Below are 20,160 nucleotides of genomic sequence, written 5' to 3'. Positions count from 1 at the left end.
ATTACCAAATAATTATTTTCTTAAAACTAATGTTTCTAACAGTAAAACTGAATCAGCTTTCTGAAAGCTTAGTGTTCATTTATATCATACATTCAGATATTTCCTAACATCTAATTTTTTAAATCTTTTGACACATGTATCCAGTGGACAGTTTATAATTATTTATTATGCTTGGTGTAAGGAACTCTCAATTGAAAATATGAGGTTTTAAATGTACTTAAAGTCTAATGTATGGTAAAGAATGCCCTCTCCCCCTCCGCCACACACACACACACACACACACACACACACACACATTATTTATTTGCTGTTAGTATTTTTTTTTTAAGCTATTTACCAGAGCTCTACCAGAATTTATTTCGTTAAATCATTTGGTGCTTTGTATTTTTACAGTCATTGCTGCTCCTAGCTTACCTCATAAGGAATGGATCAGAGCGTGTTGTTACAAGTGCCAGAGAACACATTTATGATTTGCGATCCCTGGAAAATTACCACTTTGTAGGTGAGCAATAGAAAAACCTTATAAGCAAATTAAAACAGTAGTTGGAGTTGTCAGTCACCTGAACCAGCTTAGAAGCTTCTCTGCTCTAATTAGAATGTGACTGTTGCTGGTTGTGTGACGAGTGCAGAATCCAAGACGTGGGGCCCTAGAGTATTAATTAGTGAAGACAAGAACTTGCAGAAAAGACTGGCTAATAACAACAGAACCAACACAACATGAGTGTTCGGGTTTATATTAAAATATGCACTGGAGACTGGTCCCCTGTGGTGTCCATAAAGGAATAGCTTTAATCATATGGGAAAAAAAGGTTAGAGCTCCAAAACACACACATCTGTTTGAAGCTGGGGTTTTTTTCCTCCCACCAAATAATATTTACTGTGCAAAGGCAGCAGGGCCAGAGTGTGTTCTGAATGTGAAAGAGGACACAGAATGAACCACATTTCATTTTGTAGTGTACCCCAGTTGAAAGCATTTTAAAATTTCAGTTTTTCAGCTATACTAAATCCTGGTAATTAGTGTTTCCAAACTTGTATTGGGGAGAGGAAGGCATTTAGGTGCTTTTCAGTCATTAAAATGTAGATTTTGTTTTGTTAAAATACTATAGAAAGAGAAAATAACATTTTTGGATATTAGTCCATTTTTGCATGGTTATTGTTAGTAATCCTTTTTAATGGATCTTTAATTGATTTTGCATAGCACCATTATCTGTGGTCCTTTTTAGTTCATTTCTCTTATAAGCCAGAATTGCATCTCAAGACTTCGGATTTGATGAGGAAATGACAAAATTCAGTAACACAGTTTGCTTCTTTTTATTAATTTAAAAATATTGAAGGTGGTTTGTTACATTGAAATTTTCATGTCTTTGTGTGTGTGTTAAAAAGTTTAATACATATTAACTGAATTCTTAAGGTTTTGTTTCTCCCTTACCATCCTCACAGATGAGCATGGCAAGGATCAAGGTATAAATATTCGCCAGAAGGTGAAAGAATTGGTTGAATTTGCCCAGGATGATGACAGGCTTCGTGAAGAGCGAAAGAAAGCCAAGAAGAACAAAGACAAATATGTTGGGGTTTCCTCAGACAGTGTTGGAGGATTCAGATACAGTGAGTATCAAAGACAGATGAGCACCTGAACATCAGTTTAGCTTCTTGGGTATATTTTAAGAATCACAGAAGACAAAAATGCTATTTTGAATATATATGATACTAAGACATATGTAATATTCATTTTGTTTTCCTTTGGATCCTGTGAATCTATTTTTTTACTTTTGTAGTTCAAGAATATTATTTTAATTATTAAGCATTATTAAATGACCAAACTTTGAGTTGACATACAAAGAATAAAATAGATATATGTCCTTTCCTCTTGGAGTTCACATTCTAAGAAGAAATGGATTCCGCTAACTTAACCATTTAGAGCATTAAAAAGAAGTTTGATCAGGAGATTCATTCTGCTAATTTGAAACCAGTTTAGTTATATTTTTGGTTAAAAATAGAGCTGCAAGTTAGTCCATCCTTAATTCCCTTCCTTAATTAAGCACTGTGTTAATTTGATGTGGAAAAAGGTAACAGTACCATCAATTTTTCATCTAGGCCTGTCACATATATGTTCTTAATGTATTTAAGGACAGCTGGAACATTCATCTCTCATGTTTATTTTTAATGTATAATATAGTTTTCCTAAAATGGGTCACTAGGTAGGTGCTTGAAACAGATACAGAAAGTAAGAACTTTGTTTCACAGCATGTTCTTTGGACTCCTTCTGTCTTCTGAGTGCTGAGAGTCCCTTGCCATTTTGTGTAAGGGACTGACCAGTGCTTTGTATCCTTAGCAGCTGCATATTGGAACTCTTTAACCACCCACAACCATAGCTGTTTTTTATATTTGAATTTCACTGAAATCTCGTGATTCTTCATTTTAAACATGTAAAAATCTTCTGTTTCTTACTTTGTGAGTATCTACAAAATATCTTCACTCTTTTGCTCCTCTGCTTTTCTTGCCATTAATGAAAAAGTACTGCACTTAATAGGCTAATGTTTCTAATGGCAGAAAAATTCATTTCATGTCTGATATCACATGTCAGTTCTTGAATTGGCAAAAATGTTTCTCTTAAATAAATCACATAAGTATGTTTTGGAGTTCTTGTTTAGGGAAGTAAGAAGTCTTTTAATTTTTTACCCACATATTCAATAGATACTCTAGATTTTTCAAGGTGGCTTTAGCAGATCAATGTGGTTTTTAGCCGAAATAGCTATTTGTCACTCCTTTCCTCATTCTACTTGCTAGTAGTCCTTTTTTAAATCAGCACCATATATAATTAGATGCATTTAGACAATTGAAAAAGTTTTTTTAGACTTCAGAGTGAACTAATTACAGCATTTGCGTTAGAGATAGAATTCAGTGTCCTGTGTATCTGCATAGCTTCTTTTGTAAGTTGTTTTTAATGCTATATGTATTATTCAGAGACTTAAGTAGTCAACTTTAATTATTTTACATGGTTTTCATTTTGACATTAGAAAATGTCTTACCAATATGCAGTCTCTTTGACACTTCCTTAGTATGATGCTTACCATGCTAATCAGTTTAGTTTTCATGTGCTTTTTTCATTTTTTCCTGTAAACTTGTTTTTTTCAATGCCTGGTTCATCACATTGTTACTGAAGTGTACATATACATTGTTGGAAAGCTATTTGCTTTTATAATACCATCCTGACTTAAATTTTGTTTAGAAAACATTTTGTCATGTTCTCTTTAAGTTGGTGACCACTTTCAGATTTAGTAGACATATTTTTAAATCCTCAAACTCTTACAGAAAATTTTGCTCTGTAGTTTTACTTAGTAATTCAACAAAATGGTTTTGTTCAGTCTCCAGTGGGCGTGTATGCCATTCAAACTTATTAACCAACTTTTAAAATAAAAGCTCAATTATCCACTTTGGGATTATTTTGCTGTTTCTCATTGGTCTTTCCTTTTTCTCTGCACCCTACCTTAGTTTTCAGTCTTTTCTTCTTTTTAGCCTCATGTGATTTCTCCAACATTTTACTCTTGGCTCTTAAGTTTGGACGTGGAAATGGAAAAGGTTCCAGTTAGTGCCTACAATTCCTATCTCTCCTCTAGGCCGTCAAGGACAAGGACTAAAACAGATTTGGGGGCTTTTTTCTGCTGCCAGTGATCTACTGACTCAATTCACAAATTCACACAGAGGCTCCCTAGGTTTTGCCAGTCCCAACATATGTTTGGACTTGGTGTTTGAATAGATCATCACTGTTATGAACCGCTTGAGCATATTTCATCATTCTAGTCTGTATAGTTTTTGGTAGTTAGAATATTCTTTTCTTTTTAAAATAATTGAAAGGTGCTTTCCCAGGCGATGAAATACATTTATTTTTCTAGTTTTGATAGTAAAGAATGACAGTTATGAGTCTTTATATTGAGATATGTAGCATTCAGAATAGTGTTTCCTATAGTTTGTGTCTTTTAAGAGATTGTTGCTGTCCAGATACTTTTCTAATAATTGAAAAACCATTAAGAGATGAGAATGAAATATAATGCAATAAGTGACTTCTGTAAAAATAAAAAGATTTCAAGACTTCCCAGGCAGTCCAGTGGTTAAGACTCTGCCCTTCCATTGCAGGAGTGCAGGTTCCATCCCTGGTCAGGGAACTAAGATCCCACATGCCTCATGGCCAAACAAACAGAAAACCCCACAAAACCACATAAAAACAAAAAGATTTCCATTTCTCTTTTGCTTATACAGCCTGTGTTGGTTTTTGTATTTTCTTCTACTCCTTTCAGCAGCCCTTAAGAACTTCCGGATATGCTGTGCTTTGCATTAAGGTTGTGTAAGTTTTCATAAACAAAAGCTTTTGAATCTGCATTCCTGCCACTTAATGACTGGCACTACATGCTGTGCCTTGCTGTAATTGTGTTGATTCAGCACTGTGGGAGCTTACTGTTTTCCTTTGGAAACTTATTTTATTATGAGGAAACCTTCAGAAATAAGGACTATAGACCCCTTTTGAATGTAATGTCCTTAGAATCACTTCTCTTTTTAATGCTTTACATAGGTGAAAGATATGATCCTGAGCCCAAATCAAAATGGGATGAGGAGTGGGATAAAAACAAGAGTGCTTTTCCATTCAGTGATAAATTAGGTGAACTGAGTGATAAAATTGGAAGCACAATTGATGACACCATCAGCAAGTTCCGGAGGAAAGATAGAGAAGACTCTCCAGAAAGATGCAGGTATTAACACTTTGTCTCCTGGGTCTCTCAGAAAGGGTACTAAATTTATGCAGTTGGGTCTTGGGTTTTTTTGTTTGAGTGTTGACATTATCTGAAATTCAGCTTTTGTTGTTTGTTTATTTAATGGATTTTATTTTTTAGAGTACTTTTAGTTTCATAGAAAAATTGTGCCTAAACTACAGGGAGCTGCCACATAACCCCACCTCTCTGACTACAAGCGTGCGCTCACACACACACACACACACACACACACACACACACACACACACACACTTTCTCCTGTTACTAACATCTTGCATTCGTCTGTACATTTATTAACAATTGATAACCAGTATTGTTAACTAAACTCTTGAGTTTGCATTAGGGTTCACTGTGTTGTACAGTTGACAAATGCATAGTATCCACCATTACAGAACCACGTAGAGTAGTTTCACGCCCCTAAAAGTGCCTGTGTGAAAATATGGAGTAGTTTGTGAACTGTTGCCCTTGCACTGGGACACACTATGCTAGTTCCCCAAGCAAGGACTGAACCCGGGCCGTGGCAGCGGAAGTGCCGAGTCCTGACCACTGAATGACCAGGCAGTTCCCAGGGCATGCAGATTTTCTCTGTTGTTCCAGTTTCCGTATATGCTGACGTAGGCATATATTGTGTGTGTGTGTACATATAGACACAGTGTAGCTGTTTGTAAGATGCTAGATCAGACATTGTTTGCACTTAGTATTGGCACATTTTCCTTCTCTATGTCCATTTATTTCTAAATTTGATCACATTTCCTATGTTTTTATTCAGGCTATTTAATTGGATTTTTTTTTTCCAGTAAGAACTTTGATGGTTTATTTTGTACTTAAGCATCTGATGATCCAGGGACCTAAGGTATTGCTGAGGGATAATGAAGTTTAGTATACTAGGTTTAAAACAGAAGTTAAGGGATTTGAAATTTAATTCTTTCTGTGACATTTCATTTAGATTCTGTGTCACTGTATACCAGAAAAAAAAAATCCAGATTGATTTTTGAGCTAAAATATCTTCACGTATCACCTGTATTTTTATAGATTTTATTTTCTGATGGGGTATTTGTATTTAGTTTTACATAAAATAGTACTTGGAACTTCTTAGCATTCACTTTTTGTTCTTACCTATTAGTATAGCTATTAATTAGTCTTTCTGCCAGTTAAGAGGGTAATATATATAGCATTTAATTTGCAAAGCAAGTTTTATAAGATCTTTGTCATTTGTGTCTCACCATATTGCTAGTAGGTAGTCTAGAGCAAGGATTTTACCCTTATTTTTGGAAGTAAAACCTGAGGCCCAGTCATCTGTGTGGAACTTGCCTATAGTTACACAGAGATGCAACCACAACTTCAAGTGAGTTCATTTAACTTAAGTACCATCTCTTTTTCTCTTATTAAAAAAACTCTTTGACAGTTCAGATTAGGGGTCATTAAAAAGAAATAAAAATACAATTTTGAAACTATTAAGGTTCATCTATGGAATTCCTGTCTATTTATGGAATATGATCTTTGAAGAACCAGAATTTATTTTTAATAGTTTGAATATATTTTACAACTAGATTTCTAACTCTTTTATACTGAAAGTATATGCATATAGTAATAATAAATAATTGAACTTTGGAAAATGATGCCTACTTCAAATACTCTGTGGTATTTTTCCCTCATTAGTGTTCTTGTGGCATTAGCATTTACATTTTTGGTTTGATTTAGAAAACACAATGGCCATATACTCTCTTGCTATATCCTAAAGAAGTATGACAATCAGGTAGGTAGGCTGTTAACAGATTTAACTATGTACATTCTCGTTCTATTACTTTCTCTTTGCCCTCCACACTCAGTGTTTCTTTGTTTTGCTTTGTCTTCCTATTCTTTCTTTTTCTGTTTCTCCCTTGATTTTTTTTTTTTTTTTTTTACATTTGCCTCTAAGACAGGATCTGTTAGAGTTCCTAAATCTTTTATATAGAGTATTCAGGTTTAAAAGAGTGAAAATTCAGTATGTGTTGTTTGTTTTAGCAACTAAAGAGCACACTAGGGACTTTATATCTTGGAGTATTTGTGAGAGAAGAATGGATTTTTAGACAAAGTTGCATGGGACCTCTTTGGCATTTGTTATTAGAATTTCATACTTTTCGTTCATCATTAGATTTAGAAATTCTTGAACACTGATCATATATGAAGCTTCCATTTCATTGTGTGCTAGTCAGGTTTCTGTTCTCACCTTGTAAAGAAGTTATTTTGCACTTGAATCAAATTGAACATGAGAAAGGTAAGAAATTTCAGTTTTAGATACAGGACTGATGATGGGAATCTTTAGGTCATTTGTTGCTGAGAAGTTAGTGACAAGGGCTTTTGAATACTTAATCAGAACTAGTAGATTCCTTAAAATGCTTGTAGATAAAAACACATTTAACCCCTTTACTCAGTGTGAGAAGTCATTCTTCTTGATTCTTGATTTATACAGGCTCCAAATTGATTTATATTTAAGTAGAAATTGCTTTAGTCTTAGTTAATTTGCATCAGTAATAATACTTATATGAGGATTTTAAGTACTTTATTTCAGAATATTTATAATTTAAACCACCTACTCTAAAATTAAGAAATAAAGGTAATGGAACATATTTTAGGTAATTTCTCTCTGTCTTGCACCAGGAAAAAAACCCTCAATATGTCGTTACTGGAGAATACATTATTGCTGACGTTTTTAATTCGTGGCATATGAAATATGCAGTTTTTTACTCATTCTGTATTTTTATTTTTTTACTTTCACACTGTTAAGGAAAAGAAGTTTGTTTTTTTTTTAATGTGCTGGAAAAAATTATTTCAAAACATTTAAAATACATTTAAATTTTCTGTAGAACAGTTTTCATAGTTTTGTAAAAGTTTGATCTCCTGATTCTATAAAATAGAGCACAGTTGTTGTAAAGTGCATTATCTCCTTTTTCTGCATTTACAGATGAGAGTTTAATCATTTGAATTCAGATAGGATGATATTTAGAAGATATCCATTGAAATTATAGTATTTTATTATATATTTGCTTAGTATATGGGAGTCACTGACAGAATTATCTTATATAAATAACACAAAATCCATTACAGTTGTTTGAGCTCCCAGGGTCTCATTAGTTGATTCTGATAGGATAATAATTGTGCTATTTTATTTTTTAATTAAACTTTAAATCTATAATAATAATCACCTGAATTATTTCAGGCTTTTTTTATTTGTACACATTTATGTAAATGCTTTTTGGTAGCAGTGATTTAGTCTTACCTGGGGAATTTGATGGGTTCCTACTTCCCCTCCCCAGTGCACACATATGATATTCAGATAGCTTAGATAACATTGTCTTGATCATGTCAAATAAGTCAAAGTACAGAATTTTGGAGTGACTGCATTTGAAATTCTTTAACTCAAATCACTGAAGGCTCCATTTAAAAATAATCCCTTGTCTTATTATTTTCCTTCATTTTTAATATCTTTTAGTGACAGTGATGAGGAAAAGAAAGCAAGAAGAGGCAGATCTCCCAAAGGTGAATTCAAAGATGAAGAGGAGACTGTGACGACAAAGCATATCCATATCACACAGGCCACCGAGACCACCACCACAAGACACAAGCGCACAGCAAACCCTTCCAAGACCATTGATCTCGGCGCAGCAGCGCATTACACGGGGGACAAAGCAAGTCCAGATCAGAATGCTTCAGCTCACACACCTCAGTCTTCACTTAAGGTGGGAACGGCACGAGGTTACACATTATACACAATTTTATTCTTAAAAAAGTACTTTTAGATTTATTGCATTAGCAGTCTCAGGCATTTCTAGGTAATCTTATTAATTATAGATCATCTGGCATATATTATTCAGTCATTAATAATAAGAAATCTCTTTGGAGGAAGAAACCTGTCCAGTTGCTGAATGATTATCTATGCACTTTCTGTGAAAAATAGTAATGACACTCTTGGTTCATTTGGGAAAAGTTGTGAATCAGAATGTAGTGCCTTTATTTCCTACTAGACACTACCACTGATACCAAGTGCCAGATTCATTAAGGAAAACATGGTAGTGTTTGGAAGTTGTAAGAAATGACAGTGTGTATATATGACAAGTTGATATATAGGGGAAATGCTCTTATTTAATACAGGGATGGTGCCTGTGATGGGAGGTTAATTTGCTTTGTGGTCAGTATTGATCAGTAGCAGCATTACTTCATGTACTGTCATCACTTTTTTTTTCCACCAAAGAAATGAAATCCACTTGCCAGATACCTGACTGCAAGCTAGACTTTTGGGCAGAAATCTGCCAAAGAGGGAGGTTTACCCCGAAAGGCTAAATAGTAGTTTTGTTACTGTACCCCTGCTAGTGTTCTCCCAGTTTGTATCTTCTCATCAAATGTAGCGTACGGAAAATATTTTGCTAATGTATTCTGTGAATTGCAGGTGGCTCTAAAAATAAAGCTAGTCCTACTTAGTGGCAAGAACTGTGTCAACTTTTCCCAAATATTTTCTGGTGTTTCCCTCATATTGTCCTTTTTATAGATTTGATGAAAACCTCAAAATTCAAAATTATAACTAAACTTTAGTTGCAGTTAAAAGGGGGAAATGGCACTGTTATTTCGTTGTGGTCTTAGCTTTCCCCTGCTATGAATACAGTTAGTTTACTGATGACTCTCTAAGATTTGGTAGTCATAATTAAAACCCCAATACATGATGGTTGTCATATGGAGAATTCATTTAAGGTTGCATGAGGAAAATCATTCAACCTGTATATTTTTTTTAAACAATAAACTGAAACTTTTTTCATCTTAAAAGATTTTAAATATCAATTTGTTGTACAGCCTGAATGTATGTCACACCAAAAATATTTTATATTTGTAGTATAAGCTTTTTGACTTTCTTTTACTGCCGAACAGATGTTTTGAACTCTGAAGTTCTTGAAAAGTTACTCAACCACTTCAGATATCTTTGAATTTCAAGGCCTTTTTGAACCACAGTATACAGTGTTTTAATCTTCAAACCTCAATTAACATGCCTACTTAATTTACAGTGTGTCCCTGTTGCCAGCACTTTTGTTCTAATTTAGAGTGTTTGTATTGAACATGTTGGACCTATGTATTCGAGTGTTTAGGACTATGGAGAAGAGAGAAATTACATTACAACTCTAGGCCCACAGTTTCATTTGGAAACTAAATATATATGTCAAGCTATATCAAACCAATATAGAATTATACTGACAAACATGATATACAAACAGTGTTGCTAAATTTCACAGAGTCTTAAAATTTTAGAGTTGGATAGGATCTTGGCCTCCAATCCAGTAGATCTCAGACATTCTTACACATTGAAATTATCAAAGGAGCTTTGTAAGACATTACAGACCAGGATCCCACCCTGGGCAATTATGATTCAGCATATTGTGATGAAGCTGGGCATATATATGTATATGTAAATGTGTATGAATATATATATATAAAATATGTGTGTGTGTGTATGTGTGTATGCTTCTCAAATGATTCTGCATTAATATTTGCGTGGGATCTGGAAGGTATCTTTTTAGGTAGTGAAATACAGTAAGAAAAGAATTGAGAAAGTAACCCAGGAGTAGTGGCCAGGCCAAACTCATCTGATTTCAGAAAAGAAAGGAGTTAGGGGAAAGAGGAGTGTAAGTTAGGAATAGAATTACTTAAAAATACCTCTTTAAAGGGATTCAAGTTCACTTTTCTTTTTTCAGTAAAGGAAATCTACCTTTATTCAGATAATTACAGGTTTTTGTGTCTAAGTTGAGAATTAGAGATGAGTAGAGCAGATTTTTTTTTAAATAGTAGAAATTAGTTTCCTAAGCTTATTAGTTCTGTGTCTGTTTCCAGACTTCAGTGCCTAGCAGCAAGTCATCTGGTGACCTTGTCGATCTGTTTGATGGCACCAGCCAATCAACAGGTAAGCTTCGACGTCGGCTTTTTGTTGGTTTCAGAGTAAATTTTTTTTACTGGTAAATAAGAGATGGAATGAAAATGTTTAAAAAATTTTTCTTACAGTAGATTTACTCTTAAAGTGAAATTAATGAGCCTTAAGCATTTTTTAGGAGGAAATGTTTAATTGCCTAAAATAAGGAAAACGAGTACTTAAGTATTTGATAATTCAGTAATCTCTCAATTTCCTTAGAACTGAGTATTTGGGGTCCCTTTGCTTTCTCTATAAGTGAAATATACTGCTCTTCTCATTTCACTGTCTTTTCATATTCTCAAATTAACCATGCCTAGAGTTCATTTACACTTTTCATTCATTTATTCAGTAAACATTTATTGAACCAGACACTGGCCTGGGTGCTTGAACATTGATATAATGCTTAGTAAAGAGTCGCAAATAGTTACAGACATACAGAGGAAAGGCGCATTCTGTGAAAGTGTGTAACTATCTTACATATTTTAAGAGGGCTCTATATCAAAAGAATAATAGTCCATTCACCATGATTTTCTCACAGAGAAGTTCAATGATTTCTTCAATTTTATTTAATGTGTGGTAGTTTTTTTTTTTTTTTTAACTTATCCCCTATAAGTTGTTTTCAAGAAAATTGGTATTTTAGAGTTGCATTTGAGGATTGTGGAGTCATAATAAACTACTATAAGTCAAAATAGCTTAATAAATAAAACTTTGTTTAAAGTTCATTTCACATTAAAATATAACTGGCAAGATAGGCATAGAAATAATGTCAAAGTAAATCTGTTGTTTCTAGTGTGTAATGGTTTTTCAAAACTTATTTTAAAATTTACATTAGAGTTTAAGTGGACATTTATGATGAAAATTACTTCTCATTGATAGTTTACTACATGTGATTAATTTATTTTAATAATTTATAGTGGGATTATTTTCTCCCACTCCTTACCTACTACCATAAAATTAATTCTTAGATTGGGTGTTGACTTACTAGGGTGTTTGGTTCAAACCAATTTCTGAGATTCTTCAATTCCCAATCTCTTTCTATAACTATAACTGTTCCTAAAAGTATTCTTTAAACTCTATTGAACTGTCATGCCCAAAGTTACAAACAACCACATTAGTTGTTTAACAATTTATGTGCTGTCTTTTTGTATGCTGAAGATTTTAACTGTAGTATTAACTGGTAGTTAGCATGTAATCATATAATAGAGACTTAGTGTCACAGAATATCAACTATTTTGGACTTCCTGGTATGAAATATTTAAAAGCCCCTTTGATGCATCTGTGGAAAGTTTGAATGGAGCAATCAGAGAAGAATTAACTAGGAGGGTCAGATGAGTGAATCTAACTTTTCCTTGGTGTTATCAGGATTGCTTTGAACAGAGAGAATTACTAAATACCAACATGCTTCCTTTGCTTGGCAAGAATCCTTTGAGTTGTTTTTCTTTTCCAGTGCTAACAGTAGATTGACTAATTAAATAGAAGTAGCAGTTAATATTAATACAGTAATTGAGACAAAGTCTGAATGAAATCCGAAATATTTCTTGTCTTAATTTTTTATTTTAATATTTTCTAAAAACCATCTGATAGTGGGTTGACAACCTAATTACTTTTTACAGTTCTCTTCTATTTGAAACAGTTTGTTTAACCAGTTTGTGCAGAACCCCCTCCATTCAATAAGATGAATTTCATTACCATGAATTTCTATTTAAATATTTTTAGTAGTAAAACATTTTAAATTGAATTCAGCAGTAGAAAAAAAAATTGTATTTTAAATCTATAACACCTATATATGAGAAAGTCTTAAAGAATCTACTATACTAGCATTGCTGTTTGGTATGCCATTTGGGTGTCATTTACCAGATGTGCCTATGTTTATAATGGTGCCATCATGCAAGTAATATGGGCATGAACTGTAAACCTAAGCAAATATGACTTCTGTACCACTCACCAGAAAAATATCTCCTTGGAGAAAATGGATTTTCTTTTTTTATGTGTGGTTACATCCTTCTTGTTAGCATCTTTAGAAGTATTATGTGGTAAAATCATTGTGGAATATCAACCAAGTTTAAAAATACACATATGAAACCCATTTATCAAGATTTATTTGAGACTGTCTTGATAAATATCCCACTCTGGTGATGTTCTTTTAAGGTCTGTACTCAAATGATATTTTGATGACTTTTATGTATGGTATATTTACTGTATTTAGAAAATAAGCCAATTACAAATATAATGCCAAGAATCATTCTGTTTCATTTTTTAGTATATCTTATCCTAAAAGTTTACGTTGTCTCCTTTGTCCCTTTTGTAATTAATGAATTTAGGTCTTGATTAACATACTACTCTAAGTTATTTCTAGTACAATTAATGAGGTTGAAGAGAAAATGGAAAGACTTTACAAAGCTTGCAGTATGTTTTGAATTTAAAAAGTATATAAGATTAACATACATCAAATCAAAAATCTTCACTATATATACATTTGAACCTGTTGCTCTGTATCCAGTTAGTTAGTTGAGGATATTTACATGGATATGAACTACCTTGTTATAGCCAAGTTACTGGTTGTTACAAACCAATTTAAATATTCGAATTCTATGGGAGTTGTCTCTAGTTTAAACCAAGTTTATTAAAAATAAAATGTTTTACCATATTCTGTTTTCACTAATTAAAAGTAATGTATGCTCATTTTAGAAATTTTATGGAAAAAAGTGATTCACTGTAACTGAGATAAAGTTAACTGTTAATAATTGGGGTGAATATTCTTATTTTATATATTCTATATAATCAAGTCAGTATATTTAAGCATTATCTTTCAAATCTTTTTCAGGCTCCTTAGATAAAGATTTTTATTATTATTACAATTTTTGTAATTTATTTTTCACTTAAAATCACATGACCATTCTTTAACGATAGTTGATATATGCAGACCTTTAATTCCCTTATAATCTTAACATTATCTAAATATGCTGTAATTTACTTGACTGGTCAGCATCTTATTTTTTGGACATTAGGTTTTGTTTCCAAACTTTTCTCTGTTATAAGAGTAGTGAAATGATATCTTTGAAAATATTGCATTTTGGTAAGGAGAAAAATATTTCATTTTATTTTGCCTGTGTTTGATGACTGAATTTGAAACTCTTCATGTTTTATATGCCAGTTGTAACTTGTCTGTTCATTTCCTTTGTCCTTTTTTTTTTTTTAATGGGGTTGTTTATCCTTATTTTTTAAAAAAACTTATATTAGTTATTCATCATATATTCATAATTTTTTGCATTTTCATCTTGTATTTATTAAAATTCCTCTTGCAAAAGTTTTCATAATATAATCTATATTAAATTCTTTGTTAAAGAAAATGTTCATTTGTAGTTAAAGCACTGTCTAGTTCAGCTATGTTTTTTCTGTTCACAGTATTGCTTTGGAAATACATGTTCCCAGCTGGTGACTGTAAATAACCTCCTTTTGCCCTGAAAAGGCAGATGGAAATGGTTCATTTATAACGACACCTCTCATGTGGGAATCTTGAAGGATAGCTCTTATTGTGAAATTTAGCAGTCTTCCCCATGCAGCAATTTTTGGTAGATTATTCTTATTTAAATTCCCTTAGATAGATGTTATCTAGAAAAATGCTTAAATATAGAAATTTTGTTAAATTTAAGCATTGGTATGCATAACATCACACATATAGGTATGGATAGTCCCTTCTCAGAGTGAGAAGCTTTTCTAAATGAAATAAGAGATTTTTAATTTCTGAGATAGTTTCCAAAGTTGAGGATCACATTATGTAAAACATAAATAGAAACATAATCTGCAGTATTTCAAAAGATGGAGAAAAGTTAAATCCCTTTCAAGGAAAGGTGGCTTCTATCTGTAAAATATTTATATGTGTGTTTCTACTCTTTCCCTTCCAGTGTTCTTAAATTAGTCATATTTGAAATTAAATTCCCGATAGTATGGTTGGAGAAAATAATATTTGCTGTAGACACATTATGAACAGAGTATAATTTTAGTTTAGGTGTTAGAAGGTAGAGCAGTAGAATAACTAAAACAGATTCTCACTTGAAATCTTAAATTCAGGATGTGACAAAAATAAAATATGTCACCAGTGTGAAGTTACGATTTCACATTATTCAGTGCTTTTCTTCACAGCATGAATTTTCTTTGTAGCCTGGACTGGATAAGATTTGAAAATCCCTGACTTATTTGGCTTAATAAATTACATATTGATATCTATTCACTGCTTAGATGAAGAAAATGAAAATAATCCCCAGTTTTCTTTCTTTTAATAATCCCTTAATGCTATAATAAAAGATTATCTTTCTGTTACCTAACTGTATGTACTTGGATCATATGTGCTTGTTTATATAGTTTAAAAATATAGCTCACTGATCTTTTGTAACCATCATCTTTTATATATATTATGACATATGTACCTTTAGAGAGAAACCATTGTGATATTTATCTTTGGATAGAGCAAAAGTTGACATGTGAGCTGTAATTGTTGCTCAGAGTAGAGAACCTCGGCCTTCATGGAAGTTAGTTCATGGTGAATGGGTATATATGTGAATATGTGCATCTGTTATGAGGTGAAGAAATGAAGAATTCGTTAGACCTGCTGATAGTTGACTATAGTAAATGTGCACTAAAAAGAAATACCAAGTATACATGTATCAGAAACTGATTTGTTCCTTTTATTATTGCTGGCCATTTATTAAGAAGGGGCGATGGTTCTAGTTTAATTAACCCAGTTGAGTGTAGCAGATGGGGCAGAATGTCTTGCAGTGATAAGACAATTCAGAAATGGCACCAGATGTTGGAAGCTGTCCCTGGTGGTGTTTGAGTGCAGCCCAGATGTTCCAGTCCCACCTGGCTAGTTTCTAAGCACTGCAGGCTAAGCAGCTGTGATGTAACCTATATAATGTTCACATAACACTAAAAGCACTATAATTGAACTGCCGCTCTAAATTTCTAAGGTTGTGACTCTTTTAAGAGGTGAAATCTTTAAGGACAAACAAAAAACAAGGACAGCTATTTAAGGTTTAAATCCATTGACTATTGCTATTTCCTTGGTAACTGAATTGAGAAGTGGAATATAAAATTTAACAATGTTACTGTTCAAATTATACATAAAAGTAAATATTCTTACTTAGGAAGTGTTTACAAGTGAAAATTTGTATGAGAATGTGATGTTATGCAAGCAGAGATTGACCTGTAGCCTTACGATATGAATCTCACCTCTTTAGAAACACCAGTCTGGAAGTAGCAAAAAGCTACTATTTTTTCAAATATTAAAAATGCAAGTATTTGCAATAGTAGGAGGAAGAAAGTCCACCTAAATCATTGCATTCATTCTTTTTCCTGTAGTTACTAAAACTGACTTCTATGCAGATCAGCTTCAAGTTTGGTTTTTTCCTGTTTCTATTTTTTTTAATGTCAAGCTGCAGAAAATGTGTCACATTTTCTTTCTCTTTCTAGTTTTTTTTTTTTTCTTATTATACACTGAGAGAGAATTATAAGCATTGTGACATTTTACCCTAAAATACTTGAGTGTATGTCTCCTTACAACAAGGACATTTTCCATCATAATCATAATGATCATACTTCTGGAATTTAACATTAAAACAGTATTACTGTATAATAGACCATATTCACATTTCCCTGGTATCTCAGTTACATCATTTCATGCATTTCATTTACTTGTCATGTTCCTTTAGGCTTCTTTAATCTGGAGTGGTCCCAGTCATTTTTGTCTTTTATGATGACATGTTCTGAAAAGTCTGGAGGGTTGTTTTGCAGAATGTCCCTCAGTTTGTATTTGTCTGATTTATTCCTCATGATTGGATTCTGGTTAAATATTTTGGGAAAGACTTTCTACATTGGTGATGATCTCTTTTTTTAGTCCCTTACATTAGAAGGCCTATGAGTACTATTTTCTCCAATTATTAGTGACATTAAGTTTGAGCACCTGACATTGTTTAAGATGATATCCATCTAATTTCTTCATTGTAAAAATAGCTTCATCCCTTTTTATTTATAAATAATCTGTAGGGTGATGATTTGAGAATATCATCTTATTATCTTATTACCCAGAAACATGTTTCCCAGGTTTTAGCATCCATTGAAGATTCTTATAAAGGGTGTGATTAGCCAGATAAACTGTATGCCTATATTAGGTTTGTGAAGTGTAAGTAAGGGATAACTTTAATAACAGTTGTATCAATCAGTAGATATAGAACTGAGGATGTTAAGAGAGTCAGTGATAGCTTAAAGGGAACATGGTGGCATAAAAAGCTAGATCAGCTAACTAGCTTTTATGATAGGTCTTGGGGTCTAATATATTGAGTAATTTTTGAGTACTGTGCTAAAATAGCTTCCTAATAAAACTGCTATCAATTGAGCTGTGGTCCTAACAATTTGTCCCTCATATTTAATTTCTAGGAGGCTCAGCTGATTTATTTGGAGGATTTGCTGACTTTGGCTCAGCTGCTGCTTCAGGCAACTTCCCTTCCCAAGGTATGATATGATTTGACTGGCCAGAAATCTAGAGGCAGTGAAAAGGTTACCAAAACAGCTCTTCCCCACCCTATTCCCTATCTGCTTCTTTTGGCCATTTTTCTACTTGTAGTATTTGTAATTCCCAATTATCAAAGAATTTATTCACAAAGGTATTGTATTAGGCTAGTAACCTAAATGTGCCCAGTGAATTAATTTCATTGCAAACTACTCAGGTACACCTAAATAAAATTCTCCTCACTCATAAGTGACTCTTGTTTAGTTTTCTTTGGATGGAGAAAGTGTGTGGGAGTAGGTGGGCAGGAGTGTGAATAAATATAAATCTCATCTTAGCAAAAGAAAATATTAATGATTTTCTTGAATGAATTTCAGGGACATTGGAATTGGGCAGACTATTTTGCCAGAATTCATTTCTTTGAAATTTAGAAATTCTTTTCATAAAAGAATTTTTATGAAAAATAACTGAACTTCATTTTGACATATCCTTGAATGTGAGGAAAATAAAACTTCCTCATTCCGTGTTAGTTCAATAAGAAATTTTGAAATACCCTAGATTTGCTGTGATCCATTCACAGTATTTGTAAAGATCAAATCATTATGTTGTCTACCTGAAACTAACAGAATGTTACATATCAATTAGACCCTCAATTTTTTTTTTTTAATGGCAAAAAATTGCTAACATCTAAGCAAAATACAGACTTAAACATCGTGGATTGAGTGAAGGGCTTGTATTTTTCCTCTTTTTTATTAATATGTTTTATCTTACTGCCTCTGCCATATACTTTATTATATGAGCCTCCACCTTTCTAAGATTGGGAATAATGCTTCTTGTCATGGTTCTTTATAATGTCTATAGAAATGTGTAGAATGGAATCTTAAGTTCTTTATTAAGTGTCTCTTAGGTTGTAAAGTGTTGGTTCTAATGTTTGTTTTTTCTATAAAATCTGGTCAGTCTCAAATGTGAGAGATAAGAAAAAATTTACATATAAAAATCATAAACATGAGGTGAGGCAAGGAGAAAATATTTAACTTAGTCTTATTTTAAGTAGAGTTGTATGTCCCCATTATTAATTGGATTAAAATTTATATTTAGTAACAGCTACTTTAGGTTTGTGAGGATTTAGGAAGAAAGTTGCATAGTTTTTAATGTGAGTTGGGTTATTTGGACAACTCGTATAAATTCCAAGTATTTCCCAGAAATTAGCATTGTGGAGTGATGAAGTGCTTCATTTTAAAAGTGTTAACTATGACTTCTAAACGTTAATACCTTACTTTAGGCAAATCAAAGTGGAAAATAAACACTGCCCCAGTTTTACAGGCTGCTGGTGTAATTCTCAAAAGTTTTTATGTATATAAAGTTGCCTACTATGCAAATAATTCAAATATGTTAATGTTGGTAAGTGATGCATCTCTTCATCTGTATGCATGTGATTAATATAACCTGATCACTATTACGCAAGGGGCTGAAACTGTTGCAACAATGATTAATCATTTCTGAACAATATATGCCTCACTAGAAATCTCTTCCTCTCATGATTAATCATTTCAGATAAAGTTTTCAGAAGGGGCAACACATTTTGCCCCAGTTTCCATTCTTACTCTGTTTTCTAGATCAGGCAGATAGAAAATCAGCATACAGTTTACCTTTATCCAGCAGTTGTCCTTAAATTAATTTAAATTGTTTAATATATAGAACTAATTGTAAAACTCTTAATTCAGTTGTTTTTGTAAAGAAGATCAAAGACATGTTTTAGCAAAACCCTGAGGTAATGAATATTAGCCCAGTTCTTACATTAAATTGTTGGTAGAGCTTGGGGTTTCTAATGAATTATTTTCTCTTTTGAGTGTGCTTATAATATAATATGGTAATAGAAGAATATAATTGTAAAAGACTTAATGTTATTGTTCTCTTTTGATATTCAGCATAATGAGGTACAGTATTGTAGTGGTTGCTTACCTTTTAGGCTAGACAAAATGTATTTCCAAGTTGTAAGTGAAGATAGAAAGCAAAGAAATGGTGTTAATTAACTTGGAACTGCATACTATTTGCTTTCAGATGACAGTTTACATGTAGCTCTTTCTTCACCTTTGCTTTTTTCAACTTCTATTAATTCATATGTATCTCTTTGTCCCTTGAAGTAAGGTTTGTTTATTTTGTATAGACTAAAAAAAATTTTTTAAGTATAACTTGACTTTATTGTGTTCTAAAAACTTAATATTGTATGCAGAATTTATAGAAGCTTGACTTAAACTTTTATATGGCATGCCTGAAGGAAAGAGTGACACTTGAGCTCACCTCTGTCTTTTCACAATTAATCCAAAGTAACAATAACAAACCTTAAATGGCATTTACTATATATTAAGTTATTTAATCTTCTCAACTTAGATTTTTAAAAAAGTAAGGCACAGGGAGCTTGCCTGGCTGTCCAGTGGTTAAGACTCTGCGCTTCCACTGCAGGGGGCACAGGTTCAATCCAAAGGTAAGGCACAGAGAAGATTAAGTAGGGCCACACAGCCAGTTAGGGACAGAGTCCATTCTCTTAAATATTTCAGTCTATTAATTAATCTATTAATTTTTATATTATTAAATACATTAAATTCTTAAACTTACTATACTTTGAAGCATAGTGACAGTTTTGTTCCTTTTAAAAAAAATATTAGCATGAGTTCCCCTCTTAAGACTTGCCCCACTTTTTAACTTAAATAGATTGAACAGTTCCATTTGAAGTGAGCAGTTTTCTAAGGTTATGATATCATGGCTCCCTGTAGCCTCTGTATTGTAAGTGGAAGCATGGCCAAATGGGTGAGAACTTCTTACAGAAATTTACTAGTCCTACTCTTAATTTCATTGCATTTTTGTTTCATTTTTTAATGAATTTGGGGTTTTATTTCCATGAGATGGTATAAATCATAGCTTGTTTCTCTTTGACCCTTTACAAATAATGAATGAACCCTCCC

The 20,160-nt window shown here is 32.7% G+C and overlaps 1 protein-coding gene across 2 annotated transcripts in view; it reads left to right on the top strand.

Annotated features, from left to right (window-relative positions):
* CLINT1 (clathrin interactor 1) overlaps positions 1-20,160 on the top strand; it is a 59,128-nt gene that overhangs the window by 33,906 nt on the left and 5,062 nt on the right. For both annotated transcript variants that reach the window (XM_020891430.2, XM_020891431.2), the window contains exons 4-9: positions 394-502; positions 1,441-1,605; positions 4,568-4,745; positions 8,239-8,485; positions 10,620-10,689; positions 17,128-17,202. In XM_020891430.2, the coding sequence (XP_020747089.1) occupies positions 394-502; positions 1,441-1,605; positions 4,568-4,745; positions 8,239-8,485; positions 10,620-10,689; positions 17,128-17,202 (844 nt within the window). The remainder of the gene's footprint in view (positions 1-393; positions 503-1,440; positions 1,606-4,567; positions 4,746-8,238; positions 8,486-10,619; positions 10,690-17,127; positions 17,203-20,160) is intronic.

Source organism: Odocoileus virginianus, chromosome 3 (genome assembly GCF_023699985.2).
Source record: "Odocoileus virginianus isolate 20LAN1187 ecotype Illinois chromosome 3, Ovbor_1.2, whole genome shotgun sequence".
Taxonomy (NCBI): domain Eukaryota; kingdom Metazoa; phylum Chordata; class Mammalia; order Artiodactyla; family Cervidae; genus Odocoileus; species Odocoileus virginianus.
Note: the sequence above shows the minus strand (reverse complement) of the source record. Positions and strands in the feature narration are given on the sequence as shown.